Genomic DNA, 16,683 nt, shown 5'->3' with positions numbered 1-16,683 from the left:
TGTAGTGTTTTTTACCCACTAAATGGGAATTAAAGGTTTTAAAAAACAGGTGCGACAACTCTTCAACTCACCGTATGTTTGTGAGCGGCTGGGTCACCCACTTCCTCATCAACCTCCTCCCAAACGAAGAAAGAGTGTGATCCAACACCCACAGCAGACTGCCCCTCACATCCCCATCTGTCTGTTATTGAACATATAACACAAGAGAGAGTATGTAATACATGTTGTCTAACACATTGAACAATACTATAATAGAATAGTTTCTGGTTTGTTGTGGACGTTTTAGAGAGAAAAAGGGTAAATCATGAATGATGTGTGCACAGGATGTCTTCCTGCCTGACATCCCTGCGCCCCACAGGAGTGGTGCTGAACCTTTGAGCCGTCGCCCACGCAAGCCTAACTTGTCACTGAACAATTCGATGGGAACGATTTAAGTCAAGCGTTAAATCTTTACAGGCCTGCTGTGCGGAGACGGCTTTAGCAAACAAGTTGCATTTGTTGTTCATGTGCACAACCCTACTATACCTACTTGTAGGTGCAAGGGAATATAAAATGCATAACAATCGTACATACAGCCTGATCGGCTTGGATAAGACAATAATACTACAAAAAACTTTGAATTTAGATATATGATTAATGCGCAATCTGAAACAGATCTGAATTAAACTTGGCAGTTTCTGACTTTGCATGCACACAGAACATTTTGCTTGAAATCTATAAAATCTCCCTGTCCGCGTAATTGCATTATGGGTGCTGGAAAGCTGTTCCCAGTGTGAAAACATGTTGTTTTCACTTTCAAGTTTTAAATGCAGAAGTCTAATTTAGGTGTATACAGTACAAGTTTAATGGCCAGCATGACAGTAAGATTTTCTAAATTAGTTATTGATTGTGTAATATATATTCCAATTGTCCTTATGTGTAATGAAGATAAAAATGTCAATTCTTATGAAAAAAAAAATACGGTTTTCGTACTATTTGTTCTTGGTAATACCTTTTAGAATGGATTACTAACAAAAACCGAGGCACCACTGTACTTGATTTGGTGAGAATGAAATATTGAGTGAAACATGCACAACATAAATACCCAAACATTAAATGGTGAAATGGGAAAAGTTAAAATAAATAAATACCTGATTGTTGAGGATTTCTAAGTTTTTAAGGGTGGCTGCATTGAGTATCATCCCCTCCGACTCACAACTCAGACGTTGGAAGGAGCTGCATAAGACAAAACCATTGTATCATATAGCAGCGGCAACACAACATTGCTGAATACAGTGGTTGCCAAGTGTGTCCTCGGTCCTCAGTTTGGGTTGCTTCAAATCCTCAAAGTGGTTAATTTGACCTGTGTAATGTGAACACAAAGTGGTACCCTTTGAAGGTGTACAGTGCATCCGGAAAGTATTCACGGCGCTTCACTTTTTCCACATTTTGTTATGTTACAGCCTTATTTCAAAATTGAATATATTCATTTTTGTCATCAACATTTTAGGAGATAATACCCCATAGTGACAATGTAAAAAATATTTTTTCTTTAATTTTGCAAATGTATTAAACAAATTCAAAAAAGCATGTACAAAAGGTATTCACAGCTTTTGCTCAATACTTTGTTGATGCACCTTTGGCAGCAATTATAGTCTCAAGTCTTTTTGTGTAAAATCCCACAAACTTGGCACACCTATCTTTGGGCAGTTTTGCTCATTTTTCCTTGCCTATTCCTCTTTGCAGCACCTCTCAAGCTCCATCAGGTTGGATGGGAAGCATCGGTTTTAATCTAGGATGTCTTCATACATTGCTGCAATCATCTTTCCCTCAATCCTGACTAGTCTCCCAGTTCCTGTTGCTGAAAAACATCCCCACAGCATGATGCTGCCACCACCATGCTTCCCTGTAGGGATGGTATTGGCCTGGTGATGCCTGGTTTCCTCCAAACATGATGCCTGGCATTCATGCTAAAGAGTTCAATATTTGTCTCATCAGAACAGAGAATTTTATTTTTTCATGGTCTGGAGTCTTTCAGGCGTATTTTGGCAAACTTTTTACTAGAATTGCCTTTTGTCTGGTCACTATGCCATACAGGCCCGTTTGGTGGATCGTTGCACAGACGGTTGTCCTTCTGGAAGGTTCTCCTCTCTCCACAGAGGAATGCTGTAGCTCTGACAAGAGTGACCACAAGGTTTTTGGTCATCTTCCTGACTAAACTAAGATGAATGCAGCAATGTACATCATGGATGAAAACCAACGCTTCCCATCCAACCTGAAGGAGGTTGAGAGGCGCTGCAAAGAGGAATGGGCAAAGAGGAATGGGTGAAACTGCCCAAAGATAGGTGTGCCAAGCTTGTGGCATCGTATTCAAAGACTTCAGGCTGTAACTGCTGCCAAAGATGCATCAACAAAATATTGCGCAAAAGCTGTGAGTACTTATGTACATGGTATTTACATTTTTTGTATCTTTATTCAAATATTAATTTATTAAATTTTGGAATAAGGTTTCAACATAACAAAATGTGGAAAAAGTGAGCCGCTGCTAAAACTTTCCGGATGCACTGAACATTACCTAAAATGCTATCGGACCTAAATTGGACCAGAAAAAATGTTCCTCTTTCACAAAAACTGGTAATCAACACGTGTGTACACAGTCCATGTAAATACAAAGCAATTGTATTCACTTAACCATTTAGTCTTTTGGAAGGGTTTAAGTTTGTTTGGACTCTACCTTTCACTCCTAAGCACTCTCTCCAAGCTAAACTCTTGAAGGTACTGGATGAGAGGTCCCAAACAGCAGATTACTGGGCTTTCCAGGGACACCACACTGGATAGAGAGTGACAGCCTGGAGGACACAAAGCTTACACTGTTTGGAAAATATCTGGGTGGAAAAACTTGCACAAAAAAATCATCATATCAAAACTTCATAAACTCTAAGAGTTCAGCTCTGTAAGCATTGACAAAATTAACTCCGCAAGTTCTTTTTATGTGCTTTTTTTTAAAATTCCGCCACAGAAATGTACCAATGATGAAAACAGGAAAAGTGTGATGATGACCATAAGAGCAAAAATTATCCCTAAAATGTAATGTAAGGCGGTAAAACTCGTCTTTGTCCTGGCTACTAAGTATGTTGATATGATCAATTAAAAAAGAATGTAATGCACAGCGCAAAGTCAGTGTTATGTCTGGTGTCCGGCAACTTCAAAATGTAAATCCTTTTTTTTTTTAGATAATATTACTTAACAATAATTTACTAGTGATGAAGTTAATTTTACACAGTTAAGAATGTTCAAATTTAAATGTTACTTAAACATTGCCTGTACAGTTAATACAAGTACAGATTATTATTGGGAAAATGAAGGAACAAAGCATTTTTGATCAATTTGCAGTTTCACCAGCTTTTGTGGTCAACTTTTTTTAAAGTTAAATTCCCAACGATAGTCACACACACACACTCGGTGTGCTGAAATTATCCTCTGCATTTGACCCATCCCCATGTTCACCCCCTGGGAGGTGAGGGGAGTAGTGAGCAGGAGCGGTTTTAGCAACAAAAAAAAGAAAAAAAGTAGTTGTATTAATGCCGAAGCTTAACACACCGGCAGACACACCTTCAACCTGGTTGTGGCAATAGAATTCAGTGACTGTGTTCATTGCAGAGGCAAACTCAAAGCAGGCGCTGTCCCTCTTCTCAACTCGCACTTTGTCGTCAGCCTTAGCACTGAAGAGAAACAACAGAAATACACATTTTCTACTAGAGGAAAATAAAAAGACAACCCTGTATCCATCTTTTTTTTCTGCACGCATACACACACTGCATCCCATCTCCCCCTTGCTCCATTCAGCTGCGCTGCAATGCTGTTTTCAAGGACTCGTTGGGTTTATCTGATCTTTTGTTGCCAGGGCAACCAAGGCAAGCACGTGCCTTAAGGATGCCGTTTTCTTTTATCCATCTCTTAATACACACACACGGACTGTGGTTCATCACTTCCACCGCTGGTCAGACTCGGTGCAACAATGTTATTATTCCAGTAACATTCATAAATTATTTAACCAGTCACCCCTAACTAAATTATGAATTTGTATTGATGCAGAGAAAGTGAAGCACTTCTAGCAAACATAAAACCAGCTGAAAAATGTCTCAAGTCGGGGTCATAGGATATTTAGCCAATTATTTCCGTTATTATTTCCCTTATACTCATGAAATAAATAAACATTATGCCTCAGGGGACTGTCGCTATTTGTGCAGGTAGTAAGCGTTGCATGAAGACTGATAATGTCAAGGAATTACCAAAGCGATTTCTCTAAATCCCTGATGTCAATACAGATGTTTAATTTCCTGTCAATCACCTTAGTGACCTAATTTAACATACAGTTTACAGAATATTTTGCTTTTTAAGAGCCTTCTGATAACTGCCATTCAAACATGCTTACAAAGTTGCATCAGAATATCTTGTTTACAGGTCACCATTCAACATGTCCGAATGGCAATAGGAAGAAGCAAAGCTTATTTACTCATAACCCTTCTTCATATCAGTTGTTACAATAAGTTATTTCGCTTCCTGTGCTCAAAATGCACTGATCACAAAAAGGCTTGGAACATCAGGCTTCAGTTAAACCCCGGAATGAAGCCAAAATGCACCATGAATTTCACAGGCGAACCTAACCTGGTACCAGCAAACCCCTGAGCACACACGTCCTGATGTCCAATCTCCCACCACTCCCGCAGAACTGGCCACCCTACAATTCAGCTTTAAATAAAAAGCCAAGACATGTGAGGCATAAAAGATAAGGTATGTTTTCCTTTTAAATAAAGTCTGAAAGAAACGGGTAATTTTATGATCCTGATCTAGAGATTTTTGAACATTGTCACCTTCTAATAATAATGTTCTCAGTCATTTTTGACAAAAGAAACACCAAACCCAGCTATTTTCTTTCATGAAGAGCTGATTTAAGTGTAAAATAATTCTAAAAAATGACTTTGACCGTTATATTAGGAAGGTGACGACATGTCATGTAAACCAACAGGTGGCGGCAAAATGACTTATATACAAGCGAGTCCGAGCTTTTCTTCTTGTCACTCATGCATTCTGGTGACCTGAAAAGATAAAGCCACGACACAAAGACCCGCTGAAAAAGTGTTCTAAAATTCAACGAGGTACCAAAGGAGTATTTTTCTCCAAAATTAGGCCTTAAAAATGAGTTGTCTTATACTCTGTTTAATATAGTAATATCTGTCTCTAAAGTATTTTGTGCCTTCTTTGTGACATTTGTAGGTAAAATATACACTTCAATAAATAAAATAAATACCCTCCCAATCTAATGCAATATATGACAAGCACTGGATCAAACATTCTGCCTCTGCAAAGATAATAATGCTCAATTTTGTTATCTTATGTATTAAAGGCCTACTGAAACCCACTACTACCGACCACGCAGTCTGATAGTATATATATCAATGATGAAATCTTAACATTGCAACACATGCCAATACGGCCGGGTTAACTTATAAAGTGCAATTTTAAATTTCCCGCTAAACTTCCGGTTGAAAACGTCTTTGTATGATGACATATGCGAGTGACGTCACTAGTTAAACGGAAGTATTGGTACACCTTTGAATCCAATACAAAAAAGCTCTGTTTTCATCTCAAAATTCCACAGTATTCTGGACATCTGTGTTGGTGAATCTTTTGCAATTTGTTTAATGAACAATGAAGACTGCAAAGAAGAAAGTTGTAGGTGGGATCGGTGTATTAGCGGCTGGCTGTAGCAACACAACCAGGAGGACTTTGACTTGGATAGCAGACACGCTAGCCGACGCTAGCCGCCGACCGCACGGATGATCGGGTGAAGTCCTTCATCCTTCCGTCGATCGCTGGAACGCAGGTGAGCACGGGTGTTGAGCAGATGAGGGCTGGCTGGCGTAGGTGGAGCGCTAAAGTTTTTATCATAGCTCTGTGAGGTCCTGTTGCTAAGTTAGCTTCAATGGCGTCGTTAGCAACAGCATTGTTAATCTTCGCCAAGCTGGAAAGCATTAACCGTGTATTTACATGTCCAGGGTTTAATAGTATTGTTGATTTTTTGTCTATCCTTCCAGTCAGGGGTTTATTTCTTTTGTTTATATCTGCATTTGAGCCCGATGCTATCACATTAGCTCCGTAGCTAAAGTGTTTCACCGATGTATTGTCGTGGAGATAAAAGTCACTGTGAATGTCCATTTCGCGTTCTCGACTCTCATTTTCAAGAGGATATAGAATCCGAGGTAGTTTAAAATACAAATCTGTGATCCAAGGAGAAAGTGTGGAATCCAATGAACCCTTGTACCTAAGTTACGGTCAGAGCGAAAAAAGATACGTCCTGCACTGCACTATAGTCCTTCACTCTCTCTTTCCTCATCCACAAATCTTTCATCCTCGCTCAAATTAATGGGGTAATCGTCGCTTTTTCGGTCCGAATCTCTCTCGCTGCTGGTGTAAACAATAGGGAAAAGTGAGCAGCACTCCAGCTTGTGACGTCACGCTACTTCCCGGTAGGGGCAAGGCTTTTTTTTATCAGCGACCAAAAGTTGTGAACTTTATCGTCGTTGTTCTCTACTAAATCCTTTCAGCAAAAATATGGCAATATCGCGAAATGATCAAGTATGACACATTGAATGGATCTGCTATCCCCGTTTAAATAAAAACATTTCATTTCAGTAGGCCTTTAAGTAAAAATACTATTGGGATCACATATTTTGCAGTGGTGTGAAGTGCATTGCGTCATACTAAGAGCTATTTTTAATATTTTGGCTGTTAAGTTACAAGAGGAGGCACTATATTATAAATAGCTGTCTGTACCATGCATTGTATTTTCTTAAACTTCAACCACAGACATATTGTTGAAAATAATACCTCTTTGCAAGATGTGAGCATTATTAAACCTGTAAAAGCCATTTTTATACAGTGATTGTAGTACAGATGTCCCTAATTTTGTGGCCAATTTTTGTCAATCAGCACTGTAGACTCCATCGGGAGGGACAGAAAGAGATGCAGCTATGATTGTACTGATCCATCAAAAGCAAGCTGGGATATTGAAGTGTTTAACAGATTAGGACATTTAATAAAAGCTAAGCTAGTTTAGTTTGCGGCTGTAGACTGTGGGAGAACATTACTGCCATCTCATCCTCACAGGAGTCACTTATCAACTTGAAAAAAAAAAACTTTGGAGAATTAAGGATGTAACAGCCTCATTCAGTGATCTTTTTAAAATGCGCTCAATTTCTGCTCACGACTGTAAACTGCAGGCTAAAGCTGCTAACATTGCACCGTGCTACCAACGAACCAACCTCAGTGGGACTCATTACCTGTCTCTCAGTGGATACACAAGTCTGTTGCCAGGGGCTCGGTGTCACCCTTTGGCCCTGGAGAGGCCCAGTTTGCCAAGTCAGCTGAATGATGAACCATACGTGATCTATTTATGTATTTATTTTAAAGGGCGCTAATTACATCAGCAAAGAGTGACAACACTCTGTAACAGGCAAAAATAAATTGATTAGAATACATTTAAATGAGATGGTTGAGGAAAAAACATTTTATATTATTAAATGGATGGATGGATTATTAAAATGTAACTCATTATCACTTTTTTTATATATATTGCTTGCTTTAATTTTGGAATTAATCCAAAATATTTCAATTTTAACAGTATTTTTAATTTGATCAGTCTTGGACTGTTCTAAACTTCCTTTTAAATGCCAGTGTTGTTTTGAGCAGAATACTGCAACCTGGGTCTAGCTCAGCTTGCCAAAGCTGACGTAATGTTATCATTCTCTAGACAGCAAAATGGTTGAGATTGACTCAACAGCACCTTTGCTGGCTGGAGTCAAATAGTGCACTCAAATAAAACACCCAAACAAATAACATAAATAATAAAGAAAAGACAAATTAGGGTGAAGAATGGCAAATATGCAATATTAAGGAAGCAACAGATGTGGGAGAAAGCTATAGGCATCCTTCCATTTATCCAATCACCCTTATCTAATCTCACTTCACTCCCTCCCACTCTGTCATTTTAATTTTCATTTCTACATAATGCAGTAAGAGGCAGACCCCAGAGGGAGTCGGTCGGCTCAACTGGTGGGAAGATGTTCTATGCAGACTGTCAGTGCAACAAGTTTGTGTTTTCGTATGGTGACATTAGTAGGAAGTGTGTGTGAGTGTGTTGGAATAAATAAGGAAAGATAACCTTAAGGATTTTTTTTTCTCCAAATTGAACATTTTAATTGATTATACTTCATTCTAAATGTATAGAAAAGTGTATCTAGTACTGTTCCGACTCCCTTTTCACAAATAATGCCAATAATGTAAATATATTATTTTCTATAATGGCTTTTCATAAACACAACAGAAAAAAAACGTTCATTGAAAAGTAAAGAAGCATAATAAAGAACACTCTGTGGTGCACTAAATAGGTCCACATTGCCTCCTAGTGGCTACCTGGCATTAGTGATGCTCTGCAAGAGTCTGTGAGTTGGCTCCGAGAGGTCCGAGGGCACCAGGATCTCCACAGGGTTGATCTTCAAGACACGGCTCTCAAGTTCCGAGCGAGACTGACCATCGATGAAAGAGTCCAGCAGGACATCTCCCGTGATGGGCTGAACTGCCTGCAGCACGTATGAAATACACACTCAGCCACTACATTACTGGTACATCCCGACGAACTAACGGGATTTAAAAATAATAATAAAAAATAGAAATAAGACATTTAAGGGGGATATGGGTAAAATAATGTAAATAAATGATTAAAGTACACGTTAGATGACACCAGGGAACTTCTGTTGCATCATAAGGAAAATGTCCACATTATAAAACCAAAAACGTCAGAAAAAACTTATAATCTTACAAGAATAAAGTTGAATATTTAAGATAAAAGTTATTTTAAAGAAATGTCCAAAACAATGTTACAAAAACAGTAATCTCATTAGAATTAATGTTTTTTTTTTTATGTAATTTAATGAAAAAAAAGCTTTTAGAAAAAAAATATTCATATTGTCACCCTCTTAAAATCAGGGCCCAAGTCATTTTTTGACAAATAAATGCATAAACCATTTCAGCGTGAACTTATTTTTGGATGTAGACAATGGCAAAATCATTCCAGTAAGATTTATTACAGTCCTTTTTGGCACGTGTGGCTTCATTTCTGCATAATATGACTTGGACAAACAATCAATGTCTGAGAATGAAACTCACCACTAGTCCCACAGTGAGCTGCTTCTTCAACGTGTTCCAGTTTTCACTGACACACAACAGGAAGCTGTCAGGAGGTTCCAACACAGCATCATGACCGCCACCCTCCTCATGATCATCCAGTCTGCAGACTGGGTTTACATCTCAAGAGGCTGTTGAGGATAATGCTGGAGAGAATGCTACAAACACACATAACAATACTGGTCATTTGAGGCCATTAAGAGTTTTAAAGGATACCCTCCCCCACAAGTGTGGACTTGGTGTACAGCGCACTGAGCTGCCGAGTGAACAGAGCATTCTTATTGGCCCCTGACGCTTTGATGGCGGACGTCTCAGTCTGCTTGACAACACCCACCTACACAGGAAAGGACAACGTACAGTAATATGTATTATAAATCTTTCTTGTCTTTAAAAGGGAACTGCCTTTTTTTCGGAAATTTTGTCTATCATTCACAATCCTTATGTAAGACAAGAACACAGATGTTTTTGTTTTTTTATGCATTCTTACGCTAGCACTAACGCTAGCAAAAGTCAGCTCACAATTGAAGTAAAGGGATTCACTCTATTTTCACCTATAAAGTGCTCTAAAAACAATAATAAGCCTCCATCATCGTTTTCTATACACGCTGTAAGTATATATGCAACATAGTAACGGGCACATTCATTATAACATGACATATTTCCTATTTTGCACATTTTCAGCACACAGCGGCGTATTTATTTCACAGACGCATCACAGCGTTCGCTTTTTCCCTTCTACAACAACAACAACAACAACACTACTACTCATGGCAGATTTCATGAGAGACAACAATAACTACTTTGGGACAAATGATGATCCAGAACCATATATTTTTTAGACTTAATATACAGAGGATAAGCTACAAGTTTTAAAAGCTGGGTGCTAAGCAGATCTATCTTTAGTGAAACACTAAGCATCATGCGGCACTATTGCTTGGATTTACATGACGTCATGCCCGGCTCATTACATAGGTGTGGTGGTCAAGCCAGCGTCTGTTCTCAATAAGTGCTCAGCGCCATTTAACCTTTCTCAAAGAAAAATTGTGTTGTTTTCACCTGTACGATCGGTTCAAATCGCGTAAAGTATAAACATTTCTTCAGAGTTCCTCAAGAAATAATCAAAAAGGGCGGAAAAGTGCAAGACTTTATGAAACAGCAACAACAAAAGCAGCTTACACTTTAGTCCGAGGAAGCAGAGTTGAACATTGCACGAGTTTGCAGTGATCACTTCGTAAAAAGTTTGTTTGATATACTTTTAATGTTTAGTATTTCCCATATAAGTATTATCCTGATATCACTTGTATTTCTTAAAACACATTTTTGCTACCAGTGTTTCGTAAAGCACCACCAACTCGGCGAGTCTAAATAAAAGAAAGCAAATGTGAGAAAAACCTAAAAAAAAGCTTTTACCAAAGGCAGCAATCATTGATGAAGCTTTCATAACATACACAACGTTGAGATCTATAGTTATGTTTTGATAAAGACAGGGAATAACACGCATACTCGTAAACGATGCGTGCAACAACAAGGCAACAAACATGGCTGCAGACACAAAGTTAAATCATAAAATACAACCCTACCCGAGCAAACACGATGCATATTTATCTGAAAGAGTCTAAAAAAACAATGTCCTGGACCCAGCCATCTACAAAGAAGTTGTAGGCCTCCATGCTTTTCCAAATTGTCATCTGTTTTCTTGTGTAGAATGACGTCTGGAGCACTAGATAGTTCAATATGTCGGAGAACTCCATCAACTGATTACGCTTGATATCACTTGAGAAATCTCTAAGTATAGGGATCTATTCCATTGCAAAGTTTTATTTTTTGCAGGAAGCTTTTGGTCCCTTGCCTACTCAGAGAGTTTGTGTGCTGCTTGCTGGACAACAGCCATCTTGCCTTGGCTGTTTTTTACTTCCGGGAAGAAGTCACGTGACAGAATACGAGCAATTGCTAAGTGCTGAGCAAGATATACAAACTACGTACATAATAAAACAATCACGCGGCATTGTGCTCTTTCTTTGTTTCTTTCATTGAACAAAAAAAGCAGAGTCTACCACGTCAAATTCCTTGTGTGTTAAACAAAACTGGCCAATAAAGCTGATTCTAACTCTGCTCTCAATGGCATGCCGACTTATGGGATGTTCATTTCTTCCCGTTTAGATGAAGATTTAATCTTAATCCTCTCAAGGTTAACGAAAATTTTAAAAATCGTTTTTTTGTGTCTTTTTCGCCATCTCCGGGTATAAGTTGGATGTCAAGTTGACCAACTTCTCGGTTTATGGCCACATCCTTCTACTATACAAGTGAGAGACCTGGGGCCGTACTTATCAAGCTTCTTAGAGTGCCATTTTACACTTAAGTCCTGAGAATTTGCGAAATTTAGTCCTACTCTCAAACTTAAGAATAAAAGCTTTTTATCAACGTTCTTAAGTCTAAGAATCACTCCTACTCTCCACGATATTTAAGAGACCTTCAGAGGTGTCTTAAGTGGTTAGGATTTGCCAGCAGGGGATGGCACTGAGGCGAGAGACGTGCGCGAACGTTCAGGGAACGGAACAATGTTGTTGTTTTTTTTTGATGACGAGCAGCTGATCAAACGGTATCGTTTAGACAGAGCGGATATTATTTTTGTCACAGATTTAATACTTTTCGATTCTTTGTTGATTTCTGCATGTGGCTGCAGTGGGCTAGTATATATAGAGCCACCCACACCAGTTTCAAATTAGTTGCCTAATTAATGAATTGGAAAGAAAATGTTATGACAGTAGCGTATGTGTGTGGCCGTGAGGTGAGTGACGTCAGTGAGTGTGTGGGCGATAGAAGAGAGGGAGCGGTAGCGTGAGTGCCGGCGGGGACTAGTTTGTTTTGTATTATTTTGTAGTTTATTGTCAAAATATACACTCCCATTGTCCACTTAAATATTTCCAAGATATTTCTTTATTCTTAGACAACGGATTCCCTTCCGTGATTGGTCATTTCTATGGACACAGAAATGACGTCACCTAAAACTCCGTTTACGGCACATAGTAATGTCGTAATTCAGCTCTGAGTGTGACACTTAAGATTTTCCTACACTTCGCTGAAAGTGTGAGTAAGACGCTTGATAACTAACTTTTAAGTGCAGCTTTCAGCGAAGAATTTATTTACTCTTAAGTCAACTCTTAGCAGACTTCTTAGGAGTAATTCTAAGAAGCTTGATAAGTACGGCCCCTGATTTATAATCTAGAATTAACTTTTAGCAACTCAAAGGCAATGCAGCAGCTGCAGTTGGGTATGTTAATAGCTGCATAAAAGTTAGTTACCTCTCTTTGATCATTGCACCGCTAAAAGTAGTCCCCTAACGTTAGGACTTATAATAACAATATCGCTTATACGTGGTTAATATTCAGGTCACGACATGTATATGTAGCAATGTTGGCTGTTTTTGAATGTTTTTAAAGGGGTTTATGGCGGCAAAAATCCAATGACCTCCATTGTCAGCGGACTTATGCTAGTGTTCGTTTACAAGCGCCAATCTGCAAATGTTGTCATCTCCATCATTCTTTGACAGTCTTTTAAAGGGGTCATATGATGATTTTTTTCTATTTTCAAAACACTGCCTTGTGGTCTACATTAAATGTAATGGTGTTTTTTTAGCCCAAATTTTGCATAGGTAATGTTTTACAGACCATCTTCAAACCACTTTCTGACCATCTCTTTAGGATGTAACATTTTGTGGACGATCTTATTTCACGTGCCTTCACTTCGACAGCATCTTCTCCACGTCATCCATGTTGTAGTTTTTAGTGCTTCCATATAGAGTCTACTGACAGATTTATGTTAAAACCATACGCTACTTTGTATTAGAAATAGAAACAGCGGAGGATGCCTGTGCATGTACGAGCCAATCTGCCCCACAACAATAGGATAGAGAAAAATAAGGAACTAATGGACTACAATGGTGGACTCGCACAAAGCTCTTTGGGTAATCCTCTACCATATATAGAGATATCCGCTGACGTCACATGTTGGAAAAACGTCACAAGTTGCGCAAATTCTAAATGGCTTGGTTGTATGAAGGAAGGCAAGATTGTTTTATAAATATCTCCGCAATGCCTCCATGGCTTGATTTCAAAATTTCGGGACTTATGCAGATCCCAAACACACAACATAGGTAAAAAAAGTTTGTTTTGCATAAGAGGTCCCTTCTAAAGCATCACCATATTCATGAGCTAACTAGCATGACCATTTATAGATAAATTATTGTGGAAAGAGTAGTGGGAGGACACCAGGTTGGAGCACTCGTGCGCAAATTTCATTCCAGGTGAGACGGCGTATGAGTGTGCGCAGCATGATTCTATAGCTCTAGTGTGTGTATGTTTGTGTGTGAAAGAAGGGAAAGCTCTTGCTCGCTTGAAATAAGTTGTTTGGCACCAAATCCTGGTACCCCAGCACCTCCAAAACCCTCAAATCAAGACTCCAAACATCCCAGAACAAGCTAGTCAGGTTACTTATAGACCACCACCCCAGATCACACCTCACTCCTACCCACTTCTCCAAAGTGGGCTGGCTCAGGGTGGAGGACAGAGTAAAACAACTTGCACTGAGCCTTGTCTATAAAATTCACTACACCTCCCTGATACCGAAGTACATGTCAAACTTCTTCCAGAACGTAAATGACCGCCATAACCACAACACCAGGGGGAGCTCCACAAACCACGTCAAACCCAGATTCCGATCTAACAAAGGTCTTAACTCATTCTACGTCTATGCCACATCAATATGGAATGCACTCCCAACAGGTGTAAAAGAAAGTGCATCTCTATCCTCCTTCAAAACCGCACTAAAAGAACACCTCCAGGCAGCTACAACCCTAGCCTAAACCCCTCCCCCACCACATCCCACCTCCCCGGTATGTAAATATCCATCCATCCATTTTCTACCGCTTGTCCCTTTTTTGGGGGGGGGGGGGGCGTCGCGGGGGGTGCTGGAGCCTATCTCAGCTGCATTCGGGCGGAAGGCGGGGTACACCCTGGACAAGTCGCCACCTCATTGCAGGGCCAACACAGATAGACAGACAACATTCACACTCACATTCACATTCACACACTAGAGCCAATTTACTGCTGCCAATTAACCTATCCCCAGGTGCATGTTTTTGGAGGTGGGAGGAAGCCGGAGTACCCGGAGGGAACCCACGCAGTCACGGGGAGAACATGCAAACTCCACACAGAAAGATCCCGAGCCCGGGATTAAACTAGGACTACTCAGGACCTTCGTATTGTGAGGCACATGCACTAACCCCTGTTCCACCGTGCTGCCCGGATTGTAAGTAATCAAATGTAAATAATCAAATGTATATACTTGTTCTTATGCTTTCTGAGCTCACTATGTTCACCGCTCGCTGTACATATCCTACGAAGTGAGACCTACACTGTTACAATGTCCATTTCTCAGATGATATAATTGTTGATGACTGATGTATGCTGATAGCAACCCAATCTAACCCCCCATCCCGCCCCACAACCCCCTCCACATCCCACCCCCCGGATTGTAAATAATGTAAATAATTCAATGTATTTACTCTGATGATTAACTTGTGTGATGACTGTATTATGCTGATAGTATATATTTGTACCATGAATTGATTAACGTGGACCCCGACTTAAACAAGTTGAAAAACTTATTCGGGTGCTACCATGTAGTGGTCAATTGTACGGAATATGTACTGTACTGCGCAATCTAATAAAAGTTTAAATCAATCAATCAATCAATCGGTTGTGTCTATATAAATCTGTATAAACTGAAGACCCAATATTAAAGGCTCTATTTTTCAGGAAAAAAAATACTGTGCAATTGTTCCTTACAGTCGTGTGTGTGAAAGTAACTCTTTCAGTACCTTGTGGCCATGGGACACCAGTCGTCGGACGTGAACAAACAAACGGTGTGTAGGGATGCTGCAGGTCATGAAGTTATGGTCCAGATGACAGGTGATGTTCAACTCCTTTGCTGCAATCTAACAACAAACATTTGTAACAATCGCAATACACCTGCATATACAGTATATAATAGTAAGCGACTCCTCACCTCAGCATCGTCCCCAAAGAACCTGTACTTGTAACCACACTCCACAGCCAACAAGGCGTTCTTGTGCTGCTGTTTCAGCTGGATCACCTGTTGCTCTAGAGGTGTGTAAACACTCTTGGTGCGTCTTGAGGCGGCGCCACCGTCTGATGGGGGAATGAGCTCTGTGGCCCTTTTTCCAGCAGCCCCTCTTTTGTCAACTAGCTTGGCAAACTGGGAGAAGCACAACATCTGCAAATGAAAGGATTGTAACTGAAATACAAAACATCAATAAATATACTATGTATGTGTGTGTATATATATATATATATATATATATATATATATATATATATATATATATATATATATATATATATATATATATATATATATATATATATATATTTGCATGTTCTTCCCGTGACTGCGTGGGTTCCCTCCGGGTACTCCGGCTTCCTCCCACCTCCAAAGACATGCACCTGGGGATAGGTTGATTGGCAACACTAAATTGGCCCTAGTGTGTGAATGTGAGTGTGTGAATGTTGTCTGTCTATCTGTGTTGGCCCTGCGATGAGGTGGCGACTTGTCCAGGGTGTACCCCGCCTTCCGCCCGATTGTAGCTGAGAAAGGCTCCAGCGCCCCCCGCGACCCCAAAAGGGAAAAGCGGTAGAAAATGGATGGATATATATATATATATATATATATATATATATATATATATATATATATATATATATATATATATATATATATATATATATATATATATATAGTTTTTTTGGTTGTTCTGTGTATTTTTGTACGTTTATTGCGCCGTCAGACGATTGTTTGAGTACCTGCTGATAACGAAACACTGCAGGAATGTAGCAGCGGAGTGCGCACAAAATTATACTTTCAGGAAATAAAAGCATGTTTTATAGTAGGTTTATGAGCTGAAGTATATTTAGAACGATATAGAAATACATTTTTTAGTTTTTTTCCTCAGAAAAACTAACGTCAAAACAACAGCAATTGCATGCATCCGCACACATTTTAGTAGTAGTCACGGCGCCTGTTGTTTAGTTGGCCATACTCTCTTTATCAGTGGCGGGCCGTGCGTTTCCCACCTCGGCCTTCAGTGATGTCCAACTTCAATGATTACCTCTCAAAATACCATCATTTATGTCACCACATGACCATTGCTGGATAAATACTATACAGGAACACATTTACGCCCTACTGGGCATTGGATCACCTCAACAGTGTACAAAACGGGTTATTTTCTGGCGCATTTAAAAATCTATTAAACCGTTTCAGCAATTAAAACATATCGTATGTGGTACTGTCAAAATTAAAAATTGCAAAAAACATATTAAAAGTGAAAACATTTAATATTTAACTCACAATTTGTAGCACCCATTCGACGCCGTATAA

General features: G+C 39.4%; 1 protein-coding gene across 6 annotated transcripts in view; it reads right to left on the bottom strand.

Moving 5' to 3' along the window:
* The window catches only part of msh3 (mutS homolog 3 (E. coli)), a 96,762-nt gene that overhangs the window by 71,999 nt on the left and 8,080 nt on the right, over window positions 1–16,683 (bottom strand). For 5 of the 6 annotated variants that reach the window (XR_009821706.1, XM_062025495.1, XM_062025494.1 and 2 more), the window contains exons 4-12: window positions 15,292–15,519; window positions 15,104–15,220; window positions 9,442–9,559; window positions 9,208–9,347; window positions 8,455–8,621; window positions 3,592–3,701; window positions 2,714–2,828; window positions 1,131–1,215; window positions 72–181 (exon numbers count right to left, since the gene is read on the bottom strand). Coding sequence is in view for 5 of the 6 variants with exons in the window: in XM_062025495.1 (XP_061881479.1) it covers window positions 72–181; window positions 1,131–1,215; window positions 2,714–2,828; window positions 3,592–3,701; window positions 8,455–8,621; window positions 9,208–9,347; window positions 9,442–9,559; window positions 15,104–15,220; window positions 15,292–15,519 (1,190 nt within the window). In the remaining variant the exon portion in view is untranslated. The remainder of the gene's footprint in view (window positions 1–71; window positions 182–1,130; window positions 1,216–2,713; window positions 2,829–3,591; window positions 3,702–8,454; window positions 8,622–9,207; window positions 9,348–9,441; window positions 9,560–15,103; window positions 15,221–15,291; window positions 15,520–16,683) is intronic. The other variant, XM_062025493.1, reaches the window with a different exon arrangement.

The sequence above is a fragment of the Entelurus aequoreus genome, linkage group LG17 (assembly GCF_033978785.1).
Source record: "Entelurus aequoreus isolate RoL-2023_Sb linkage group LG17, RoL_Eaeq_v1.1, whole genome shotgun sequence".
In the NCBI taxonomy this organism is placed as follows: domain Eukaryota; kingdom Metazoa; phylum Chordata; class Actinopteri; order Syngnathiformes; family Syngnathidae; genus Entelurus; species Entelurus aequoreus.
Note: the sequence above shows the minus strand (reverse complement) of the source record. Positions and strands in the feature narration are given on the sequence as shown.